Consider the following 26,155-nt stretch of genomic DNA (forward strand, 5'->3'; position numbering starts at 1 on the left):
TTAGAAAGTAAGAACTTTTGGCTCTGTATCAGAAAAGTGAAGTGTCCTATTTTGTTAAGCAGCATTTTGTATGGCATTAACATGTTTCATTGACAATACCCTGAAAATGTGAATTCTAATTTCACATCTGTCCTACATTCACATAGATAGATAGATAGATAGATAGATAGATAGATAGATAGATAGATAGATAGATAGATAGATAGACAGACAGACAGACAGACAGACAGACAGACAGACAGACAGACAGACAGACAGACAGACAGACAACATTTATTGTTATTTACTGTGGGCTTGCTCTCAAAGTGTACCCATACATAACACACATTTAAACATAGCTCAAGCTATAGTTTTCACTGTTGTTAACTATTCTAAGACACAGTTGAACTAATTCCTGCATGTCTTGTTAGCTCATCCAGAATTTCACCTGTCAACCCTTCCTGAAACTGATTGATAACTTCTGCTTCATTCCAGGCCAGATCTTCGGAGATTAACTGGAAAGCTCTGACATATTCAGCCACAGAGTGGCACCCTTGTTTCGGTTCTCAAACTTTGGCAGTATGCTGTCACAGGGTCAGAATAAATGGGTTTAGAACTGTCAACTAAATTCAGCAGTCATCGAGCAGGGAGCTGTTGTGTTAACAATGGTGTGGCCCATTTAGTAATAATTCAAAATAAAAGGCTGATTATAAACCCAACTCAATGTCTTTCTGTTGGAAAATCCTCCCCATGCATGTTCATATATAGATTGAATTATGCCCAACAGGTAAAAAATTGAGACAGCATCCCATCAATCTTTTCTGGACAGGCAATAGGACATTTTCTGAAGAGTGAGGAGTGGACGCTGTTGCAGCTGCTGCTTATACTGACACGGCTTGTAATGTTTGCAGTTGGGCAGTGAGTAAAGCAAGCTGCTGAGTCAGCTGGGTATTCCCGACTGCAAGTTTCTCTATGCTGTTTATTTTCCTGTAGTGTGTCTGTTAGTTAAAGTTTCACTTCCAAGTCAGCTGAGAATTAATGAAGCTACAAACAAACTGTTCTGCTTCTGATTTCAAATATTGACTCACACAAAGTTTACTCAAGGTAAAAGAGATAACAACAGGCAAAGCATGCAAGTCAAAACAGAGTCTCTGACAAGTAAGGAGTGAAGAACAGTCCAACATCATTCCAAGGTTCCAAGAGCTGGGTGAGGGTTGTCAGACAGTCTAGAGATCAGAACCTCATGGGAAGAATCCACATGAATTGTTATGCAAGAGCCAGAAATCAGAGAGTTATTTCCAGCAAAGAAACGAGGGTCAGGGCTGGGTCTTAAATCAAGCAGCAGTCAGTTGTCATTATTTGAGAAATTTGTCCCTTTCCTGGCAACGTCTCTGCTCTCCTCTCTACTTGCAGAATGCAGGAGTCTAGGAGGCCTTATGTCATTCTTATCTGACTGCTCCAGCTGTCCATATGATGTCTATTTTTGATAACTTTTGTATATGTTTCTTATGTCTCCTGAGGCCAAAATTCCACAGGTTCTGCTGAAACCTCTTCTTCAAAATTAGAATCAGTATCTGAGTTTGGCCCATGACACATATATTCTGCCATAACTTATGAGTTTTTAAGTTCCCAGCAAGGCAAATAGCATAAAGCATTTCCCAATGGAATGTCAATGCAGTGTTAATCTTTCTAAAAGCTTTGAAGACATAGATATGTTCCCCTGCTTGGAATTAGGTAGATAGTGGGAGCCCATATGATTATGGTTAAAGTTATTGTAGAGATTTATCTTGTCTGCCTTCATAGTTTGTTTAATGCTGTTTTACTATTTATTTGGATTGTGCTTTTATATATTGTTAGCTGCCTGGAATTGCTAAGGCAAGATGGGTGACTATATCCATTGAATGAATGAATCAACCAACCAACCAATCAATCAGGCTACATAGAAGTTGAAGAGAAGAAGGATGTCTCTTCACATGAGCAGAAATATATGACCATGCTCATATATGCATAATTAGGCAGTGCTGTCTGAAATACATTGTAAGTCACCCAAAATTGCTTTTGGATAGCCATATAAATAAATATCTTTAATACTTGAACTTTCATAAAAGTGTAGCATTACTCTGCTTATACCTTTATGTTATCCACACATGAGCCTTGAGTTCAGTTCAATGACCTTTAAGATTTTAGAAAAGTTATATGAACATAAATGTGTTACATAAGAGCCATGTTGTTACACCCCTCCTGCGCGAGCTGCATTGGCTACCGGTTGCCCTCCGGGTGAGATTTAAGGTGCTGGTACTTACCTTTAAAGCCCTACATGGCTTAGGCCCGGGATACTTACAGGACCATCTGCTGCCGGGAACGAATTCCCATCGCCCAGTACGCTCACACAGAGAAGGCCTCCTCAGGGTACCGTCAGCTAGGCAATGTCGGCTGGCGACCCCCAGGGGGAGGGCCTTCTCTGTGGGAGCGCCAGTCCTATGGAATCAGCTCCCCCCTGAGCTTCGGATGGCCCAAAATCTCCAATCCTTTCGCCGCGGCCTCAAAACACTCCTATTCCACCAGGCTGACCTGGACTGACAGGCATTTTAATTAATTATATTTACAATTTTTAATTTATTTTTAGTTTTTAATTTTAATTTATTGCACAGATGATTTTAATTTTATTTTTTTATTTTCTGTACTTATTATATGTTTTGTTGTTAGCCGCCCTGAGTCCTTCGGGAGATAGGGCGGGATATAAATCCCATTAATAAATAAATAAATGTTGGCACAGTAGTGAGAATGCAGTATTGCAGGCTAACTCCTCATTCCACTGCCAGCAGTGAATGACCAGCTCAAGGTTGGCTCAGCCTTCTATCCTTCTGAGGTCAGTAAAATGAGGACCCAGACTTTTGGGAGCAATATGCTGATTCTGCAAAATATTTAGACAGGGCTGGAAAGCACTATATAAGTCTAAATGTTATTGCTGTTGCTACATCAATACAGGCATTAGTTTCTCTATAGCTGCTTTTTCTTCTTTTTTCAAGGACTTTATTTTGGCAACGTGTCTGAGAAAATCCCAAATACTGTGACATTATTCCTACTGTAGTAGGAGCCTATTAGTAACAAGTAAAATACAAACAGATGCCACATGTTAATTTTTGATAATCCTTGTCCTCTTTCTTTCATCATTCTTAAAAAATATTGCTGCTAAAATCATACAGGAAGAACTATCTGGATTACCTTTCAGTTTCCTCAATTGATTCTTTGGTGGCCTCCTTGTATTCTGGGAAGCTTTCGTTGATATCCATGCAAACTTTACCCACAAATGCCCTCTGACCAAATTTATCTATAAGATATGAAGCAGAACAAGATTAAGAATAATTTTCTTGATTCTCATTTTTAACAGGTCTTTTTTTTAAAAAAAATTACCAATAATTTCTGACATTACAAGCATACCTCACAATTTTAGGCACTCATTTGGAATGGAATAGTATAGAAAGAGTTCTATGCAATTCATAATTATCTCCCTGTGTAGTTTTTGTCTTTTTAGCCACACTGTTACAATTCCCCCACCCCCTGAAAGCAAGTGTTTACAAAATATAGGATCTACTGTTACCACTGTGAGATGTGAGCTATAAGTTCCTTAGTTAAAACTTATTTTATCTATACACAGTATAGAGAAATTGAAAGCAGAACAAAGTGCTTCAAACATTGAAAAATGCTATATAAGTAGTAGAAGGTAAATAAAAGTAACAGTAGAAAAATGTATATTTTATGGAAACATTTTCTCATGTTAAGAATGAAAACCACAAACTTAATTGGGATTTATTGGTTTGTTTTTGGTAATTAGATGAATTTGTGTTAACTTTGACAGATGAATGCAGCCTTTATTGACTAACAGCAAAGAATGACTATTTTCATATCTAGTTGGGAAGTTTCCTAGTAAAATTTATTCACTGCTATTGAAACAGAATGTACAGCTTGAGTGAGTGAAGACTCCAGAAAATAAATCCCTATATTATTAACTATATAGAAATTGAAGGATTGAAGTGTGTTATAAGGGAACACAGGAATATCATTAATTGATCCAGTCTACAGTGACAAAGGCAATCTGAACTATACTTGGAGCGTCTGAAAATTTCTCATTACCTGTAAAAGTAGGATCTATTTGCAATTTTTGTTTACCTTTTTTAACATAAAATTCTCAAGTTCCACTAACCAGAAACCAGATACAAAATAGTCATGTGGACACACAGACACATACTAAGAAAAAAAAAGTTAAGTTCAGGAATTTGAAATCAATAATATTCCTGATTTTCCTTCCTGTGTTTTTTTACTGGCAACTAATTTGAGAAGGAAATACATTTTAATTATTGTTATTATCAGATAATTGTACTTAGAAAGCCTTACCAATCTACTTTTAATCACAGACCAATAAATCCCAATTTATTTTCTGCTAGCCCATTCTAAAAGTTCTCGACAGTGTTACAATCTTACCTATAATGTCAGCCAGAAGCAAAGCAGCATCTGTGTGAATTGTGGCAAAATAGCAAGCTGTAGTTGTACCATTCTTGAGTGTTCGCCTCTGTAAAACAAAAACAAAAAAACCTCACAATTTATTTGTTTCAGGGAAAAATAATGCAGTGAATAATGCTACCATTTTCTAAAATAACCCTGTCTACTGTATATAATCAGTGACAATTGTTAGGACAAAAATATTATTATAGACATTATAGAAAAAAATACCTTTATTATATTACCTCATGTCATCTATTTTTTTTTTTTTAAATTCTTAGCTGTGTATTAACAGTATATCTAATGTGTGCTAGGGTTCTATCTTTCAGGGGTGGGCGTGTTCCTTCCATTCTATCTCTTGAGAACTACTAAGGATTCAATTATGGCCTTCAGCAAACAAAGCAGAAACTATTATTCTTTTTCCTTTGCAAAGATTTAGTTTAAATTATGCTAAACACGCAGTTTCTTGGCTCCAGTTTAACATATTGTTAAGCATTATAATTTATTCAGTAAATCATAGTTAAACAAATCCACTGTGCAAAGATAGCCAATGTTAAATCAGAATAGCTAGTTTATCTCTGTTTCATCTGAATGCCTAATATCTGGGTGCATACAGTTTATACACTCTCGTTTTCCTTTTTCCTTTGTACAACTGGGTTAATTTGTCCTAATTTTTTCCTGAAATATATGTTTTCACAAATCATATCGACTTGCATCTTGTCTTTTCATATGATGGATTTGATTTCCCGGAGAAAATAGAAGCAAAGCAAAAAGAGTGTATATTAAAGGGAAGGGGAGTAACAGGATTGGTCATTTTTTAAATTGATTATAGAACTAAGACTGCATCATATTTAATTGATTCTAAGCAGCTAAATTGTGACTCAGCCTCATTTCTAATCTCTCATTCAGAGTTGGCTCCCTTTTTAAATCCCACAGATTTCAAAAAGGAAAAAAACCTACATGCCCCATTTCACCATTGAGGTTAGTTGCACTTAAAAATGGCTAGATCATGAGCAGAGATTAAAAATCATGCACTTAAACTATGCGTCTAATAGTGTTTCATAAAGTATTCTGCCAAAACAACACTATCATATTTACTTAGCCTTTAATGTTTTATAAATCAGAGGTAATATTTACAGTAGGAAATCATCCATATGTATTTAGAGTCCAGCTGCATAAACATAGGCGTTCACTAGGGCTAAGCAGCATTTTGGATTTGATTCCTCATAGCTGTTTCAGAAAGGACATGTTATGAGCTATTTAAAGGAGTCATGTTTTTGCCCAGAATTCTACTGTTGATCTTTGCAGCTATTTTAAAGAGCTGCAGATGGATGCAGTGTTAGTTCTGCAGAACTTTCCTGAAATCAAGTCCAAATAATTACTCAGCTTTTTATGTCTTTCTGAGTTCAGTGGGACTTCTCCCAAACAACAAAGTTTTGCATTTTATATTATTCATCAAATTTATAGACCATTCATCTCACAAACAAAGTGACTCTGAGTGGTTTACAAATAAACACCATAAAATTGTACAGAAATAGACAAAGTTCGAAAGATGGAGAGACACCCATAAGACACCAACCACCCCCAGGTTGAATACCACTCTTGGGCAATCAAGCTAGTTTATAGAGCCAGGTCTTAATGCTCTTCCAAAAGGCCAGAAAAGTGGGAACCATTGTCACCTCAGGGGACAAGATGTTCCATAGGACAGGGGCAACAGCAGAGGTTCTCCTCCTAGATCCCATTAGTGGAAATTCTTTGGCCAATGAGATCCATAACATGTCCTTTTTGCCTAACTGGGTAGGACAGGTTGATGTAACTGGAGCGAGACAGCTCCTCCAATGGGTCCCAGGCCACAAAGGGTTTTAAAGGTCATAACCAATTTTGAACTGGACCCAGAAACAAATTTAAAATTTAAGTTTTAAAGCAATTTTTAGTTTTATCTGCTCGTGGTTTATTTATCTCGGGGCAGACAGAGAAGTTTAATTATTCTAGCTTCAGAATAATGTTTACTATATATTCCAACTGCTTCTGTTTATTCATGAATTATACATGTTGAACTGTAAGAAATCAGGAAGAATTTTTTTCTTTGTATCTTTGTATTGAGGTAGAAATGAAGTATTCAGAAGAGATAAAGGATTATCAAATTATTACACCAAATTCAGCATAACCTTCCCAAATAATCTTTTTTATATAATTGTAAACCATAATAGTAGTAGGGGAAAAAATCCTGAGATGTTTATGGTGATAAGAAAAAGAGGTACAATAGATAGGGACAAACTGACAAGTAGACAGACAGATAGATCTGTCTTACCACAGCTCTAGTGTACACTTCTTCAGCAAAATCAAGTTTTTTGAATTCAGCCTCTACTGGATAAGTGGTTTTTTCCAACCATTTCAAAAGAGTCAGATTTCCTCGTATCCCTGTAAAGGAATACTGTGGGGCATGGATATGTGCATCAACCAAACCTGGCATGAAGAATTCACTGGGAAAGAAAAGTATGAGAAACAAGCACATCAACTTTCCAAATGTTATTATTTGCATTTTATTAAATCCAGTGACTTCAGGAACAAACTGTGATATTAACATTAGGATATATTCATGATGATGTAATCACACAAATGTTGCATACACAAGTACGTAAGCATTTGTGTTATGACATTATCATGCATCACTTTCTCCTGCTTCTACATGTCTTAATAATACTTGTGGAATAATCTTAGCTTGAAACCAAAGCATCTGAAGAATATATATATTGCTGTTGTTAGTTGCGAAGTCATGTCTGACCCATCGTGACCCCATGGACAACGTTCCTCCAGGCCTTCCTGTCCTCTACCACCTTCTGGAGTCCACTTAAGCTCACGCCTACTGCTTCAGTGACTCCCTCCAGCCACCTCATTCTCTGTCGTCCCCTTCTTCTATTGCCCTCAATCTTTCCCAGCATTAGGCTCTTCTCCAGTGGGGTAAGGAATCATTACCTTTTCACATGAACAAATGCCATATTAACTTATATGTGGTCAATACTGATAAATGGAGAGATTGGGATAGGTCATACATTATGCAAGCCTTTGGTACTGTGGCTATATAGTTATAATTTGTATACGCATATAGGAAACTGGTTCTGCCACTCTTCTACATGTTTGATATCATTAATATATTTATTTTACATCTCATTTTCATTAAAGAACTTGATAGGATTTACTTACACTTCCTCTTTCTGTTTTTCCCCCCACAATAACTCAGTTTGTTGAAATAGGTTGGGTTGAGAGAGAATGAGTGGATTAAAGTCAAACAATGAACTTCTGTGGGTGAGTATGCATTTGTCACTCCTACTTAACATTTTAACCACTACACTTTATGAGTTGTCTAATTAGAAATGATATTTATACTCTTTTCTAAGTTTGAAAGTTTCTGTTCAAAAAACTCTGTTTACAACAACAAAATATGACAATAATAGCAATTTAACAATGACTAAACCTTAACAAGAGTGAGTCAACCTAATTCCAGTGCTTGCAAAGACTTGCAAAAACATGATTTGGGTGAAGAGGATTTGACGTTTTTAAAATGTTTGTTGGTACTGTATGGGAGGAATACAAAAATATGGCTAGCATGCCTTCACAAACTACTGTTTCCCACAAAATGTACATAAAAGTTAAGTGCCAAGATGTGGGAAAGGACAAAAGCAGTTTCAGCTTCTGCTTATAATAAACTGTTTCACAAAGATCTACAAAATGGTGAGGGTGGACAGATGCTGAAATAATAAAGCCTGCTATACAAATTATGTCATCTTCAAGCTATTAATAAGGCATGGTATACGGGTAGTCCTTGACTTACAAGCTTAGGGACTGTTCAAAGTTACAATGGCACTTTAAAAAAGTGACTTACAACCGTTTTTCATACAACTGTTGCAACATCCTTATGGTCACATGATCAAAATTCAGACACTTGGCAATTGGTTCATATTTATAATGGTTGTTGTGCCACAGAGTCATGTGATCATCTTTTGTGATCTGACAAGCAAAATCAATGAGGAAGACAGTTTCACTTAAGAAACACAGTGATTCCCTTAACAGCTGTGGCAAGAAAGGTTGTAAAGTGGGGCAAAATCTCACTTAACAACTCTCTTGCTTAGCAATCAAAATTTTGGGTTCAATTGTGGTAATAAGTCGAGGACTACCTGTATTTGGTCTATTCTTCTCTGCACTACACAGGTACCATTATTTCTGGATGAATAAAGAATTAGGAGACAAAAAATATGATAGCAGTCAACCTGTCCTATAATATTGGAGTAATGTGAATGGAGGAAGGGTTGAGAAGAAAAGTTGACTTAGGATGGCTGTACGCTAGAGGAATCAGGGTTTGTTTTCATTGCACTGTATCATAGCAGATTAGAAAGCAGTAGACTAGGGGTGTCCAGCCTTTGCAACTTTAAGACCTGTGCAGTTTAACTCCCAGAATTTCCAAGCCAGCTGGTTGGGGAATTCTGGGAGTTGAAGTCCATAAGCCTTTAAATTGCTGAGATTGCATATCCCTGCAATAGCCTGAGTGCATCAGGGCTGTTTGAGCTGAAAAGGGGGCTCTTAGCCAGGAAACAGACCTGAGTGGTTTGTAAGCCTTTTCTATAATTCAGTCTTTCTAATTAATTTTGCCTCCAGAAATAATGGATTATGAGAGGTTGTAGCAAAGATGCTGACTTGACAAATTCTGAATGTTTAAGTGAAGAATTTTGGGACAGGTTGTTGTTTGTTTTGCTTCTGCCATTGTTTAGTTCATTTTATTATTCATGTGTATTATATGTTTTGAGTATCTGGTGCTAATTGATCAGAACACCAAAAAGTCTTAACCATTTATCATGGTTTTATACATGATATTATAATTCTACATGATTTATCTGCTAATGGCTTTTATAAACAATTGTTAAGAAACTTTATCCAGAAGTCACTTCATCTAAAATTTGCTGAAGGACACAGTGTTTCTTATGTAACTTCATTGTCTTTTGTTTTTTCCTCATGTTTTGCTACAGGGCAGGACTAAAGTGTTTATTTAAAAAAGCTGTTCAGTGCTAATGAAGTGAAAGTCATTGTAAACATAAATTGTCATAGCCACTACATGGATTATGCCCAAAATAAACTGCTTCAATCAAAGCTGGTACTTGCATGGTATTTAAGAATTTATTGCAATTATGTTCAGAATTATTATGTACTAGTTTGAGCACTCTTGAACTCTGTGATAATGTAAAAACTCTGCAGAGTTTTTTTTAACCTTGGCAACTTTAAGATGGGAGGGTTTCAGTTCCCATAATTTCTCTGGCTGCTGTTCATCCATTGTAAAGTTGCCAAGATTGAGAAAGGCTGGTCTAGGATTTACCTAAAACCTGCCTTTCCACTGGCAAATGACATTCTGCTGAATCTGTTGATAGAAGTAACTATAGTGTGCAGTAAGGCACCTGAAGAAATTGTCAATACGGACATTATGCCTGGGAAGTAAACTGGGAAGTAAACTGGGAAATCTCATTGACTTAAGGTGAGTGAGTAGTAAAAATAACTGTTGAATGATTGCCATAGTTGTTAAACATCCTGGCATTCTCTGCCCACAAAAATAGATAAGACATTTTAATATAAATTCCAGAGAAGGAATGAAAGATAGGAATAATTTCTGGTTCAAACATCAAGTCAGGTTCAGATAATAACATTTTTCTTCAAAGGAACCCTTGACATCATAGATAAATAGAAAGTATTTCAAATTATAATTTCTTGTGCAGTAAGATTGTGACAATTGCAATATCAAGACTTCATAATCCATACAGGTATACAGACCATGCCCATTACAGGATAATTCTCTGAGTTACATAATACTGAACCAGCTGCCTGAAAAATATTTATTTCTTTGTGCAATCCATTACACAAGTATTTTAAATAGATAATCAAATGATATAACTGATAAATAGAGTTGCACACAGTTTGCAAATTATTCAGAAGTTTATCAGACCTCCCATCAGCACAGTATCCCTCACATGTTCATAAATATAGTTACAGGTTGAGGTTTAAAGAAAGATGTGGCTGCTTTAATGAGTTGTGTGACTTCTTTTCAAGACCACACAATGTCCAAAACATTTCTGAAATAATTTTGAAGCCTGTACAACTCTTATTAAGTTAGAAAGCCATAAAAAATTAAAAAATTGGAATACCTCATGGCAGAGGAAAAGAAAGGAAGATACATGAACGGATTTTTTTTAGTTAGCTAAGTAAAAAGAGAAGGACAAGAACAAACAAGAATCGACAGAAATCATCTTACAAAGTTTCAGGAGATTTAAGATTTAAATTCTTGCATAATGATCCTCTTCTAATACAATACAAATAATTATAGTGGTGCATATTATTTCATCAATCCTATTTGGTTTTGTCCCTAGCTTCTTTGTTATTATATGCTACTGGTTGTTCTGCTTTTTAGCCAACTGGATTTATAAGCCACAGTTTGTTCTTGAAAAAAAGCCAGACAAATACTTTGTTGAGAATGTAATATAGAACAAAAATGCATACTTATTACTGAGCTCTTGTATATCAGATGTTTTAAATCCCCACTTCTTCGCTAGTTTGTCTTGTCCACCAGCTGGTTCAAAAAATATGATCTAAGAAAAAGGTAAAAGAATGAAATAGATAAATTATTTTTTTTTATTAAAGAGTTTTACAAAATTTTACAATATATCCCCAAATCCCTCCCACCCCAACCCCCCCACTTTCCCCCCCCCACTTCCCAGAGCTAAATACAGGATTATAGTTACAACAATCATATTCTAAATAAAAATTTACACAATATACAATCAACCAAATTCGTACTGCGCTTTAACTCTCTCTTAGCATAACTACTAACAATAACAATATCCCACTAAATTCTACTCATAAGCTAAATGGAACTTTTTGGTCCCATATTTGTTTTCAATATAATTTATCCATCTCCTCCAAACTGAAATATATCTCTCCTGTGAGTGATCCTTTAAATAAGCAGAAATCTTGGACATTTCTGCAAGATTAGAAACTTTAAACACCCATTCTTCTACCGTAGGCAGATTGTCCTTCTTCCAATATTGTCCCACCAGTAACCGTGCTGCCGTTATCATATTCAACATCAGATTAGTCTCTTTGACATCACAATTTACAACAATACCCAGTAAGAACAATTGCGGGGAAAACTTTATCTTCCTCTTAAAAATCTTTTGAATGTTCCACCAAATTTTAATCCAGAAGGCTTTTATGTTTCTACAAGTCCACCACATGTGGAAATAGGTGGCTTCTAAGCTACCACACCTCCAACACTTAGACTGCAGATTAGGATACATGTTGGACAACTTCTTGGGATCCAGATGCCATCTATAAAACATTTTGTAAAAATTTTCTCTTAAATTTTGAGCCTGGGTAAATTTAACATTTCTGACCCAAATTATCTCCCAGGTGTCCAACGAGATTGGTTCCTGAATATTTTGTGCCCACTTTATCATGCAATCTTTAACCAATTCCGTTTCCGAATCCAATTCAATTAAAGCATTATATATCCTCTTTATATGTGCACAATTTGAATCTTTAATTTGCTTTACTAAATTTTGATCTGTAATTGTGATACCAACCTTTTGATCTGACTTCCACCTAGCTTTCAATTGGGTATATTGAAACCAAGAGTAATTTATGTTTTCTTGTCTTAACTCCTCTTATTATATCATTCTGTATGCAAGGGAATTTAGCAAATACTTATTCTATGTTTTATTTTTATTAATGGTAGAAACTAACTCATATTAAATGTTTCATTTTATTGTTTTTTTTAAATAGGTAATTTTCTCTTGTATATCCTAAATAATATGTGATATGTGTGTATTAGAGTTTGTAAATATGAAAACTAATATATTTACAGAAGACAATATTTTATACTGTATATCTGTGTATTTACATTGCCTTCTGTAAATACTGTATATTTGATTGTTGGCATTTGCACGCTGATATTTTTGTAAATATTGCAATATGTTTAATACAAATTTTGCATAATTATTTGTAACCTTTCTTCTATCATTTCTGTTTTTGAGTACCGGTATAAAGAATACATTTCCAAAATCCATTCAGCTTCTACAAAATAATTTTCACAGGGATTTGGATTCCTCTCCATTTGATATTCCTTCAGCCTCTTTTTTCTACTGAGAGGTAAACCTACTGAGAAGCGGTCTTGCAAATTAATGCTTCCTCAAAATAGGAAGTCAAGGACTGAACAAAGTCTTTTGTCTTTGGTTAATGTTATAAAAGAAATCTGTAGAATTATTTTTTATCCATAATTAAATCCCCTTTGGTAGAATCTATTGAGGGTCTCTACCAACAGATCCCAAAATGGGTGGAATAATAATAATAATAATAATAATAATAATAATAATAATAATAATAATAATAATGATGATGATGATGATGATGATGATGATGATGAAAGGGACCTTGGAGGTCATCTAGTCCAACCCCTGCTCAGGCAGGAAACCCTATACCATTTCATACAAATGGCTGTCCAGTCTCTTCTTAAAAACTTCCAGTGTTGAAGGATTGCTTCTTATCCTGCCTTCAGGTGCTTGAGAGAAAACTGGGTTGACCCCCTCTTCTTTGTTTAATCTCTCAAATATTGGAACACTGCTATCATGTCACCCCAGTCCTTCTTTTCACTAGACTAGACATACCCATTTCCTGCCACATTCTTCATATGTTTTAGCCTCCAACCCCCTAATCATCTTTCTCTGTACTCTTTCCAGTCTCAACATCTTTTTTACATTGTGGCAACCAAAACTGGATGCAATATTCCGAGTATGGTCTTACCAAGGCATTATAAAGTACTAACATTTCATGTAATCTTGATTCTATCCTTCTATTGATGCAGCCTGGGATTGCTTTGTCTTTTTTGGTGGCTGCAGCACATTGCTAGCTCATATTTAAGTGATTGGCCACTAGGACTCAAAGATCCTTCTCATAGTTACTGCTATTCAGCCAGGTTCCATTTATTCCATACCTGTACATTTGATCTTTCTTGCCTAACTTTAAAACCTTACTTTTCTTACCACTGAATTTTATTTCAAGTTGTTTAAAATAAACCATATTTTTTATGATTCATTTTTGGTTGCCTGAGCAAAAATTAAGAATTGCATGACATAATGCTATTTGTCTATCACAAACCTCACAACTTTCCACCTACACGGGCCCTCAAATAGTTTCCTTGGTCTTTATAACTACCATTTCTCAAAAAACTTAAATACTATACTATTTTGGTGGCAGTTGTTCTCTTCTCTAAGATTGTTCACTTTCATCACCTGCCTTGGCTTCTCATATGCACTTTAAGTAGGCCATCTGTTAATTCAATAAGTCGTTTGAAGTAACAGATTGCTCGACCACCTGATTTGTGACAGAAGCCCACAGTTCATGGTATAATTTTGGCAGGCCCTATTTGTAGGTAGTAAAAAGGTTGGCCTAGACAGGGTGAGGGAAGAGCTATTACAAAAGCAATAAAAAGGGATACATTGCTTCAGCCAAAAGAATGAAGAAAGTATATACACTGAAAATGTTTCTGAGTGACACTTCCATAGTTCAAAATAAGTATAAGAAAGGAAGGAGATATAGCATAATCACATTTGCAAGATGTGTGTATTACTATAGCCAGTTTGAATAAAATTACTGTAGTTGAAGCCTTAATGTAGGGGACGCGGTGGCTCAGTGGGTTAGGACGCTGAGCTTGTCGATCAGAAGGTCGGCAGTTTGGCGGGTCGAATCCCGAGTGCCGCGTAACAGAGTGAGCGCCTGTTACTTGTCCCAGCTTCTGCCAACCTAGCAGTTTGAAAGCATGTAAAAATGCAAGTAGAAAAATAGGGACCACTGCGGTGGGAAGGTAACAGCGTTCCGTGCGCCTTTGGCGTCTAGTCATGCCAGCCACATGACCACGGAGACGTCCTCGGACAAGCGCTGGCTCTTCGGCTTTGAAATGGAGATGAGCACCGGCCCCTAGAGTCGGAAACGACTAGCACGCATGTGCGGGGGAACCTTTACCTTTTACCTTTAGCCTTAATGTGTTGATTTCTTGACCTGATCTACTTCTTGTGGTTCACACTATTTCAATTACTGGAAAGCTACTATCCTTAGCCTATTGTCCACAACTAGAGACATGAATGCTAACTATGAACTATACTTTTGTTGGAAGTGTTGACTTTCAGAAAGATGACCATTTATTTTATGCTTGCCAAGTGTCTTTTAAAATTATGGTTAAAATATATGTTTTAAGGTTATTTATGAATACAGCTTCCCTTTTTTCTAATAATCTTCTGGTCTTTAGCCATCACAGAAGCCTCTCATTTCATTCAGGAGTTTCAAGCAATTCAGTAATTCTTTAACAATTGCTGGGCCATGCCAGGTCTTCCAACAAAATGTTATCAAGAAGAACTTCCACTGCTGTGAATCGTTGTATTTAGCACCACCTCTCTAGCTACCCCAGAAGTTCCTGGTAAGCCATGGAAAAGGCAGGAAGTAGCAATGGTGGATTTAAACTGAAGAGGATGACTTTATTTGATGATATTTCCAGAGGTAATCCACTAATTTCAGTCACTTCATTCTAAGACTGCAACAATGATACTTGTTCAGCCCCGTGGGAGTCACGTGTCTGAGTACCTTCGGTTGAGATCAGGTCAGATAATAGAAGAAGCCTAATGCTAAAGATGTTTTCCTCTGTGCTTGTGGTCTACTCCTGTCATTGCGTCTGTTGAAAGTATGTCATTAATACAGGAACCAGCCAAATGAAATAGGGAGCAGTCATCCCAGCTGGTTTCCCAGTATGCATTATAGCTGGCAGCACACCTTGTAATTTCTTGTTGCCACTGTTTAGTTTTTTTCTTAAAGTGTAAAAATTCATCATGTCTGTCCTCGCTCTCTTATTGACTCAAAGTTCTTGTTCATCCAGAGGGAGCTAATCCTGCTCCTGACTGAAATTAAATAACCTACAGTTATCTTAGAATACAACTGGTGTGGCTGGATATCTTTGTGATGCATTGGACCTTCAGAAGATCAGTTTAAACATTTCAGCCATTAGTTCAAATTCAAAGCTACAGTAATAGTGAATTAAATGTCTTGTGATATCCTACAGATCAGTAACAGCTTATTGTTCCTCTCAGTACAAATTACCATAAGCTAAGTTTGGAACGTTCCAAAAGAAGATAATCTGTCTTTGAATACAATATATATATATATTCTCTGCCACCGTTGTTTGGTGTTTCTTTAACCGTGGCTATTTTAATTTTCTTTACAGTGTAAGCTGCCAAGAATCTGGACACAATCAGTCCCTCTATCAGTCAAATACATAGAGATTCAAAAATGCTCACCCTTAATTCATGTCATGTGTATAAGATGGGCAGCCGATAAATTTACTAAATAAATAAAATTCACAATGTCAGAAACAGGTTACCAAACTATTTCTTCACTCACCCTTTTCCTTCTTTCAATTTCCTTTGTGATTTTTTCTTTTCCTACGAGTGTGCATGTAAAATATTACCTTTTATCAGGACTTTGAAACCAGGCAATAAAGAAATTACAGTGGTTGCCCTTTAGGAGCCATGAGTTTACTTCCTGGTTTCACTACGTAGTATTAACAGGAATGCCTACTCTTCCTTTACTGAACACTTCTGGCTCTCAGTCTGTAAAGCCAGCTTACTGCTTCTCCTTCTCGCTGGCCCGTCCTTTCCTATTCCTTCTACTCCCTCTCCTCTCTCAGGTAACAGTGATGGCTGGACATTTTCTTCAAACAAAATTACTAATTACAAAATTTTCTAATTACTGCAATCGAAGTTCCCAATGCTGATATTTTAAAGAGCAGTGGAGATATGTCTGAGATATTACACTTAAGATACGCATAACGTTTCTGCATTATATTTAATATTGCAAATGATGCTGCATTAGGACATTGTCTGAAGTACAATTTGATTCCCAGGCATCCTTGTATAATACAATATTATCTGAATATAAACTGATCATTTCAGGCTTCCTAACTTGGGCTTAGGTTTAAATTTCATGACATTTCCTCCTTAGTTTGACGTCTTGGCTTGTCTTAATTGAAAACTCAGACATGGATCAGTTAAAGCAGAATCTTCATTGAAGAAAAGAATGAAGCCACATATAATGCCTTATTTCCTCCTGTAAGTGCAAAGATGTAAATGATGTTGATATACTCAAGTCTTTAAACTTCACATTTGTTCTTCCCATCATTCTGAATTAATAGATATTTGGAGCAGTCCTTGCTTGCTTAAAAACAAGTGACTATTTTATGTTTTTGAAATGACCATCTGACGCTAGTTTGCTCCTCCCCAACCTCAAGCCTTACAAAGCTTTTGCAGAGGTAAAGGTGAACAAATGCTAGTTGCATGTTTGGCAGTTATAACATAGAATCTAAAAATAATTACTTTTCTGCTATCCTCAAACAAGAACATGTTAAAATGGCTTTCTTACATAAGGTAAAGGTAAAGGTTCCCCCGCACATGCGTGCTAGTCGTTTCCGACTCTAGGGGCCGGTGCTCATCTCCGTTTTAAAGCCGAAGAGCCAGCGCTTGTCCGAGGACATCTCCGTGGTCATGTGGCCGGCATGACTAGACGCCAAAGGCGCACGGAACGCTGTTACCTTCCCACCGGAGTGGTCCCTATTTTTCTACTTGCATTTTTACGTGCTTTCGAACTGCTAGGTTGGCAGAAGCTGGGACGAGTAACAGGCACTCACTCTGTTACGCGGCACTCGGGATTCGACCCGCCAAACTGCCAACCTTCTGATCGACAAGCTCAGCGTCCTAAAAATACACTATTTTAATAATAATAATATAGTGATTGATGTGAAGAAAGATTAATAGGAGTTGTCACCTCCAGAAGTGACAATACAATTGTCACACAGATAAACCTATTCTGGGGTGTGTGTAACTATAGACCTCTGCTGCTCTCCTCTAATTTCAAGGTATAACATAAAATTGCAATGAATTACCTAAAAACTAAAAAGAAAAAGAACTTCCTTTTTAAAGTTCTTGTCTGTTTACTTAGTTTTTAATCATTAAACACTGTGTAGAAATAGCATCTATATGTATATTATTCCTTTCAACATTATTATCACTTATTATTCCCCTTTTGGATTTCTTTTCTTCTTCCACTGCAGAGCTGATAGTAGATCTTCCCCTTTCTTTTTGTCTCTGCTCTTCCTCCTCTCAGTGCCTCTTTGGGTGGGATTTGGCATGATCTACTTATCTTGATTGATCAATTCAAAATACTTCATTTCATCATCTCTCTCCTTCTGCCCTGGCCACTTTTTACAGAGGCACGATTGAGAGTGTTTTAACAAATGCATCACTGTCTGGTTTGGTGGCAGCAGTGCCACAGATAGAAAGTCCATACAGAGAATGGTAAGGACAGCTGAGATGATCCTAGGAAGCTTGCTTCCTGGTGTTCAGGATGCTGCTTATAAGCGCTATGTGCTTAGAGCTCAAAGCATTGTTAGAGACCCCACACACCCACTTTACGGTCTGTTTTTGTTGCTCCCCTCCGGGAGGAGGTTTCGAAGTATTTGTAGTAGGACTACCAGATTCAACAATAGCTTTGTTCCGTAGACCATCCGTCTGGTAAACTCGCAAGATTTGTTTTTCTCGCCATGCATATGTATACATAATCTGAACTAGACTGTGTTGTTTCTCTGTGTCTTTCTTATATGTGGGTATATGCATCATTCCGTATTTATTTATTTTTGTCATATTTATGCAGTGTATATTGCAGGTGGTGACCCTTTGAAAGCTATATGCAACAAAATTTCATTTTAATGTATTCCGGTTATTGTATTCAAAGTGACAATAAAGTTATTCTATTCTTTGAATCATTTGATTCATCTGTTTAATTATGGATTTGAATTTTTTTTTCTTCCCACGTAGACTGAATTCTAATCTGAAGAGGAATATCAGGAGATAAATTCTCCCATATTTTCTAAGGTATTCAAAGTTTTAAGCGGACCTCTTTCTGCAGAATTTCAGGTGCTAAATCTTTAAATATTTGAACTCTGTTTCACTACAACATGTTTTCTCATTGTTTTAGTCTTTGGATTGATAGCTTTTTTAACATAATAAACTTAAAACTTAATGTCTTGATTTTTTTTAATTACCAGATGATTGTAGTGCCCTAAAAGGTATACACTTTCCATGTCCTGAGGTCTAATGTTAATCTCTAGGAATAACTCATTTAATAATTTACTGCAAAATATAATGTATTCTGTTTATCATATAACTGTGTAATATTTTTAAATTTATTGATGCAATGATGCCTGGCATTCTACAGATATAATAATCTCATATTAAGTCTTCAGAACTTCTTTTTATTAGATTTGTTGAAACTAAATTCCTTTCAGTGACGTCAAATGCTTTATTTGCAGTATCAGCAATAATTCCTATAGTGGAGAACAACTTGGAAATGTCTTATTGTTTCATTACTTTTGACCAGTCACTAGATACATTTTTTGCAACTTAGCAAATACAGTAGTTTGGGTAGTGAAAAAGAGGCAGATTCATTATCTTTTTTGTGCTGTAAAACTTTGATTTCTATGATAGATTGTATCTCCTATTCTTTTTAATAGCACTGCCAAGTAAAGTCTCCTAAGGGAGGATATGTACATTATGTGTTTTAATTTTTTTATTTTATGTATCTAGTTGTATGCATTTCATTCTAAGCCACACAGAATCACATTCGTGAGATGAGTGACTATAAATCAAATAATATGGCATGATTCCACATGAGCATGTAATTCTACAAATTACACATACATTCAGATCTTTTGATAAGAAACTAAAATAAGATGTTAAAGTAAACTGGGGGGGAAAATAATGCTCTGTATTAAACAAAAATTTCACAACCGGAAAAAGTGAAATACAGTAGCACCAGATGGTAACTGTTGAAAGCAGGATTGTTGTTATGGAAGACAGGCTGCCAATGCTATATTCATAGCAGAGTATTTTGCAATCATTTTATTACAGAACAGCATATAGTGCAATAATGTATTTATTATGCAAATATCACTTTCTGAAGAAAGCAAACACATATGGGCCACTAAGACTAGGATTGCTAAAAACAAATTGCAAAGGCAGGTCAATAGGATCTGTTCTGCTTTTTTTTGATTGTCAGCAATGTTTGATAAGTATACATTAATCAGATGATAAAGCAAAGGTTAGTTCATAAACTAATATACATATAAACATAATCTGATTTTTCAAATGTTCATCCATTGATATATCATAGTGAACCTATTCCACTGAAAAAAAACTTGTGCCTGATGCAAGATCATAAAATAATGTCTCTGATATTACAGATGAATCTTTTCATGAGCCAGTTGCACCGCAATGGACCAGCCCCCAAATTGCTGAACTTGAATGAATTATACGTTTGCGTAAGACAATGATAAATAAACTGAAACAAAAGTTAATTATAAATACCTAAAAGGTACATGCATCGTGCAGACAAAGGAATGTACCTCTGGAATGGAATAAGTGGCAGGTACTCTAAAGTAAGGATTTCAGACTAGGATAGTGACAGTAGTAGGAAAGTCTCATTTTAAATTATTACTTAGATTGAGCAAAAGATGGACAGGGAAAGGACATATTGGGGGAACCTAGAGAAAGGTGTGACTTATGTCATAAGAAGTTAAGGTAACTTAATTTCACTGTACCTATATCAGGGGTCCCCAACCCCTGGTCTGTTGACTGGCACCAGTCCGTGGCATGCCAGAAACCGGTCCATGCAAACAAGTGAAAACCCATCTGCAGGATGTAGGCATCACACAAAACCACGCCCCCTCCAGTCCGCGAAAAAAAACTCTCTCCACAGAACCGGTCCCTGGAGCCCAAAGGTTTGGGGACCTCTGACATATATTCTAAATGATATGTCCATGGAGATTATCAATCATCCAGGTCATGGTTGTCCCAAAGGTGCTTTTTCATGAGGCAACTGGACTTCTTTTTTCTCTTTGAAGACTTTTCGCTTCTCATCCAAGAAGTCCAGTTGCCTCATGAAAAAGCACCTTTGGTTCTAAATGATACGTTCTATTGAAAGATGTTATGTCAACATCAGTGCCTTATGGGGTGTATGTTTTAATTTTTTTAAAATAGGAATAATATTGGTTCATTCCCAGTTATTGTAAGTTATCTTGAAAAGCCTTCCTTTATCTTCCAAGATTTTTCATGGAAAATATTGTCACATGGAAAGTATTCTTCTGTAGAATATTCCATCCATCTACACAGAAGTTAGGTTCAACACACTGAGTAAATCCAAAGTGCAGTTTGGCTTGGTTTAGTATAATGTATTATATGTACCCATGTACCCACACAATTTTAGAAAACATTAAGAATGCCTTGGAACACTGTGTGAACTCTGCCACAGTTGTTTCATATTATTTATCTGCAAAAAATTAAAAGGCAGACAAATAATCAGTTCATTGAAAATGAATGTGTTCTTGTATAGTACAGGTAGTCTTTGACTTATGACCCCAATTGAAACCAGTGAATCGCACCCAATTTTATGAACTTTTTTGCCATGATTGTTAAGCCAATCAGTGTGCTTGTTAAGTGAATCACATAGTTATTAAGTGAATCCAACTTTCCCCCTTTTGACTTTGTCAGAAGCCAGTTGGAAAGTTACAAATGGCAATCACCTGACCCAGGACACTGCAGCTGTAATAAATACATGCTGATTGCTAAGTGCCCAAATTGTTATCATGTGACCATGAAGATGTTTCAACAGTCATAAGTGCAAGGAATGGTTATAACCATGTGCTGCTAATGGTTACTAAATGAATGGTTGCAATTCAAAGACTATCTTTACCTAGCTAAGCATAAGGGTTTCAAAGAAGAAAAACAGTGAAGCAGAGATTGTAAAAGTCAAAATTATTTATCCATGTATCTCCCTTTTAATAGCATCGCCAAATAAAGGTTCTTGTATTTCCACTTTTATGGCCATTTGTATTCTAGTGAAGAACTCTGAGCAATAAGGACATGAGAAAACACAAGATATGAGGAAATACATGCCAAATGTTAGCTGAATTAAAGGAACCATCACATAGGGCTGTGCCCATCCATCAAAAAAGATATGAGAGATGCAGCCTCTTACTCCAGCCAAATTTTCATGGGTACTGCAAAAGCTACTCCTAGTTGTCTTGCGTGTGCCTGTGTGTGGATGCACAGGAAGCCACTTCACTTTACACATAAAGGGGCAGCCAGGAGCAACTTCTGCATGAACCTTCAAAAAGATGTGATTTGAAATGAGGTGCTCCTACATTTCAAAGAATTTGCATAGGAATACTAAAATAAAATATTATTTTTAGGTTTTACTATTTCTTCCAATGATCAGTGAATTCCTTGAGCTAAAACAATGGATGCCAGTTTTTCAGACACTCATCCCTATTAGGTAAGTATTTTCCATCCTGGCTCCAAGCCTAAAAGCAATTGCTGTTAACTGCTTTAATCAATCATTATTGCACTAGCTGTGATGAGCCTGCACATTGCCTAATTATACCTTGCCTAACTGTACCTAACAATTGCCTAATTGTTATTCTCTGAACCTAGAAGGTTACATGGAGTGAAACAGGGACAAGTTCATCTTCTGCCACATCATATCTTTCCATTTTGAACCTTTCTGCATGTCCAGTTAGGGAAACTCTTCAGGAAAAAACAAAAAATCGCAGCATTAAAAAAAACAGCACGATGAATTATTCTTTTTGTGCCTCCTTTCTAATAGTACATCTACAAGCATTACAAGAAATAGGAGGGAAATAAGTCATCTAATTTTTGCTTTTAACTGGGGATGCTGAGGAAAATCTGGGCAGAATTTGAATCCATGACATCCCCAGCATGTCCCATCACACAATAACCCAGTTTCCCCCCCCCCCTCTTTGGAGTGTTAAAAAGTTAGGCTTTACTTGTCTTAAGATTGTTTCTGAGAATAACTGATTATATTTGTTTAAAGAAACCTAAAAATATAAAAATCTGCTTAACAATCTTCTAAAAACAAGAGTGGAGCCTAATCACAGCTCCCAAAGGAGCACATTTTATAGCCTAGGAATGGAACAGGAGAAGCCCATCTGCCTGCATTTGGTGGCCTCCTTACAGTAACTAGACCAGGGGTCTTCAAACTTGGCCCTTTTATGACTTGTGGACTTCAACTCCCAGAATTCTTCAGCCAGGCTGAGAAATTCTGGGAGTTGAAGTCCACAAGTCATAAAAGGGCCACGTTTAAAGACCCCTGAACTAGACTCACTGGAACTTTTCAAGAACTAATCTTCCCTTGTGGAGTCCTTGGTGCTCTTTTGAGTTTAATTGTTTGCTTGCAGGTATTTCATTACCCAGCTAGGTAACATCATCAGTGCAAATGAGTGTAGGGTTTGCTCCCTGTTTATATATAGTACCTAGTTACATGCAGGGTATTCTCTTCTATTGAAACCAATTGTCTCCTTCTTTTTATACCTTTTACATGGCCTTGTCTCCATTGTTCTAGGCAGCAACCAGATAGGTCAAAGGATAATTTCAAAAGAGAGTGGAAGATAATGAGCCATCAAACATAAAGAAAAAAAATCACCAAATTTCTGTCAGATTACCACTTTTCCCATGTCATTTTTATCACTATTTCGTAGGAACTGATAGCTGCATGGCATCTCTCCCAGGATTGTTCTAGGACCAAAGTCCACTGAATCCTCTCCTCAACTGCAACTAAGCAAAAATAATACATGACTACTATAAAAAATAAGTGTGAGAGGACTGGCTCAACAACTTGTTAACAGAAAGATGGCTCGTCTTCTCTACTATATGCAAAAGCTGATGGAGCTACAACTTGTCTCTCATAACTTGTGCTATATCTATAAGAAAGCAGTAAATGGTTTAAGAAGCTGTTTTATAACATAGCTCTGTATTCAATAGAAGAAAATTGGTCAAAAAAATCTCAATAATACTAACAGAGTACAACTGCTGACCAAAACCATCTGCTAGATGAGGAGTACAAAAATGCCCTGTCAATTTCCCTTCCATGGCCATCACAGGATTGGCAGAGCCAAAATTTGGGATCCCTGTTGGCTCTTATGGGATGGAAGGAATATCACAGGACAAAATGGTTGCCTAAAGCATTGCAGCCAGGTAAAGCACCATTTCATCCTTTATACCTCTTACTATTTCTCCCAAAATGGGCCACAACCCAAACCATTATTGAACCTTGGCAGTTTTATTAAAGCCTAATTGTTATAAGCTCTACACTGTAATCTAATGGTGTGGCTGCCCCTTATTTTGTGAGAAAAACTGCCACTTTATAAAGTAACTATTACAAGTGTACAAAAAGGCATAGAGAGCCAAGTAAATATGTAGTACTACCGCAAAAATGGAAGGAGTTAAATGATCTGCAAAATCAAGAGCCACAAAGTAGATGTGGTTACTATGCCAAACACATTCATGTATTAGTCACTGCAATCATCTGTTCTCTAATCGCAAACACATATTTGAAAGTGTATGAGCTTGCACAATAATATGCTTCATTAAGCCTTTAACTGTATACCACCAATGAATGTGGAACATATAATTACACTTCTTCTTAAATGAGCATCTAATTAGACTAGAGTTGTTGACATTTAATGATATATAGAACCAGATGGCTAAAGTATCAAAGCTTGGAAGCTTTGTTTGATACTGCTTATCTAATAGTAGAACAAATATTGTCTTTGGCTAGTGGAACCAAAAATCAGAATGGATGAAATAGTGAAAAAACTGGAAACACTTTCTGCAGGATTTCATACTATAAAGTAATATTAAACATTGTATTAATGTAATATCTTAGATTAGAGCAATCTGGCAAGCTGAACAAGAGGATCAGCACTGAGCACTGTCCTGAAACATCTAGTCATTAATTTTTCAATAGTCTCAACCTTTTTATAGTTCTTTATTTTCCAGTGCAAATGATGCATGTTCTCAACACTCCACATTACTAATTTATTTTTTAACAACAAACACACCATCATGATGTTTTCCAGGTCCAGGAGATGAGCGCAGAAGTGTTTTTAACCTGACTGAATATAGATTAATTCCTGCTAAATGCATATAAAATCAGAATTAAAAAAGACATCCAAAGATGACAAGTGTTTCTTTATATTAACTGCAGAATTTCTCTTCTATGTTGACAAATAACGAACCGGCTCAGGGAACAGTAGTATTTATTATTTATTTCCATCATTTTTTCTTGCCCTGCTTGATAATTGCCAGCACTGAAAACACTCGTTGTAACCCTTTAGAAAAAGGGGGTTGTTGTTGTTTTTTTAAAAAAAAGGGGGGGAGGGGCGTTATTGTGATGAATGTCTCTAAGTCTATCAGATCCTCTTTATAGTTGGCATAATTTGCGCACCTTCCTAAACTGCCATTTACAGACGGGAAGAGATTTTAATGTATTGGAGACTACCAGCTTTCTATCAACAACACCTCTTATCTTCTCATCCCTATGTCTCTTCTGCCCCGGCTGATCATTTGGAGCGATTCTGAGGAACCAGAAAACGAGCTCCCCGCTTAGAGACTGGATCCGATTAAACCCACTTTCGTATTTCTTTTTCTTTTTCACAGGTGTTACGTAAGTTATGTGAATCACGACAACCGGCCGCCCTTCCGCCTCCTTCTTCTAGCTCGGGGTTTCTACAACCGGCGGCGGGTTACATGCCAACTGGGGGGGAAAAAAACGGGTAAAAAAATATCGCTTCCACCGCCCTGCCCTCAAGACATCTCCCTCGGTCCCAGGGACGGTCCCCAGCCGCCGCCGGCCGGTCGAAGTGCCGCCTTTTCTCCTTGGTAGCCGCTCAGCCCCGGCCTGGGCGCCCAACTCGGGACCCTCGCCGCCTAGAGCGCGTCCTTCGGGCCCCCCACGTGCCAGAGAAGGCAGCGGCAGCAAGCCCGGGCCGGGGGGGGGGGCACGCGCTTCCCTTCCCTCCTCCCGCCCTTTCCCAGGCTCACCTTCCCGCTCTCCGCTACGCCCAACAGGTGGCCTTGCAGGATGACCATCGGGGAGGTGCAGGTGGAGTGGACGAAGGTCCCTTTGAAAATGTGCGCGAGCGGCGCGGGCCGCGGGGGGTCCATTGCGCGCGCCTCTTGGCGGGACGGGCGCAGGCGGCCGACGGGGAGAAAGGCGGGAAGGGGAGAAGGTGCGGCCGGCCTTGGAAGACGGAGGCTGCGATTGCGGGAGCTCCCGGCAGTCGGTCCCGCCGTGTTAGGAGCAGCGCCCACAGCGCTGTCCTTATCTCTCCTCCCCTATTTTAAGGACTCTCCTCTTTAGGGGTGTGATTACAACCAACTCGGGTTGCTCTCTCAGCCCCATCCAGGGGAGAGTTGTTTTGTTTTGTTTTGTTTTGGCCCGCCTGTCGCTTTCTCCTCACCCCGTCCTGAGGACAGGAAGCAAGTGCGACTGGCTGGGAGAAATTGATAAAAAACAGTCAAGACTCGTCCTGGCAGAGATGGAAGCAAGCGAGCACAGCCGCCCGCAGCACGTCCTTGCCCAGAAGGTGAAGAGGAGGTTGATGGCCAGAATTAGATTCAGAGCAAAATACTTTTATTAGAGTAACATTCTAGTAATAATCTTAATAAAAAGTCTCCTGAGTTTGGTGGGT

General features: G+C 37.3%; 1 protein-coding gene and 3 long non-coding RNA genes across 5 annotated transcripts in view; 3 read left to right on the forward strand and 1 right to left on the reverse strand.

The window, feature by feature from the left end:
- GDA (guanine deaminase) overlaps positions 1 to 25,901 on the reverse strand; it is a 43,064-nt gene extending 17,163 nt beyond the window's left edge. For both annotated transcript variants that reach the window (XR_014025145.1, XM_081317861.1), the window contains exons 1-5: positions 25,506 to 25,901; positions 11,017 to 11,105; positions 6,791 to 6,962; positions 4,462 to 4,549; positions 3,205 to 3,310 (exon numbers count right to left, since the gene is read on the reverse strand). Coding sequence is in view for 1 of the 2 variants with exons in the window: in XM_081317861.1 (XP_081173987.1) it covers positions 3,205 to 3,310; positions 4,462 to 4,549; positions 6,791 to 6,962; positions 11,017 to 11,105; positions 25,506 to 25,628 (578 nt within the window). In the remaining variant the exon portion in view is untranslated. The remainder of the gene's footprint in view (positions 1 to 3,204; positions 3,311 to 4,461; positions 4,550 to 6,790; positions 6,963 to 11,016; positions 11,106 to 25,505) is intronic.
- On the forward strand, positions 1,150 to 9,637 carry LOC308662260. The gene is made up of 3 exons (XR_014025150.1): positions 1,150 to 2,016; positions 7,721 to 7,785; positions 9,501 to 9,637. It is a non-coding gene; the product is annotated as an uncharacterized lncRNA (long non-coding RNA).
- On the forward strand, positions 14,733 to 18,507 carry LOC308662262. The gene is made up of 3 exons (XR_014025151.1): positions 14,733 to 15,063; positions 16,558 to 16,664; positions 18,426 to 18,507. It is a non-coding gene; the product is annotated as an uncharacterized lncRNA (long non-coding RNA).
- On the forward strand, positions 19,876 to 22,123 carry LOC308662264. The gene is made up of 3 exons (XR_014025153.1): positions 19,876 to 19,927; positions 21,857 to 21,939; positions 22,098 to 22,123. It is a non-coding gene; the product is annotated as an uncharacterized lncRNA (long non-coding RNA).
- Positions 25,902 to 26,155: the final 254 nt, after the last annotated feature.

The sequence above is a fragment of the Vipera berus genome, assembly GCF_964194415.1.
Source record: "Vipera berus genome assembly, chromosome: 2".
Classification (NCBI taxonomy): Eukaryota; Metazoa; Chordata; class Lepidosauria; order Squamata; family Viperidae; genus Vipera; species Vipera berus.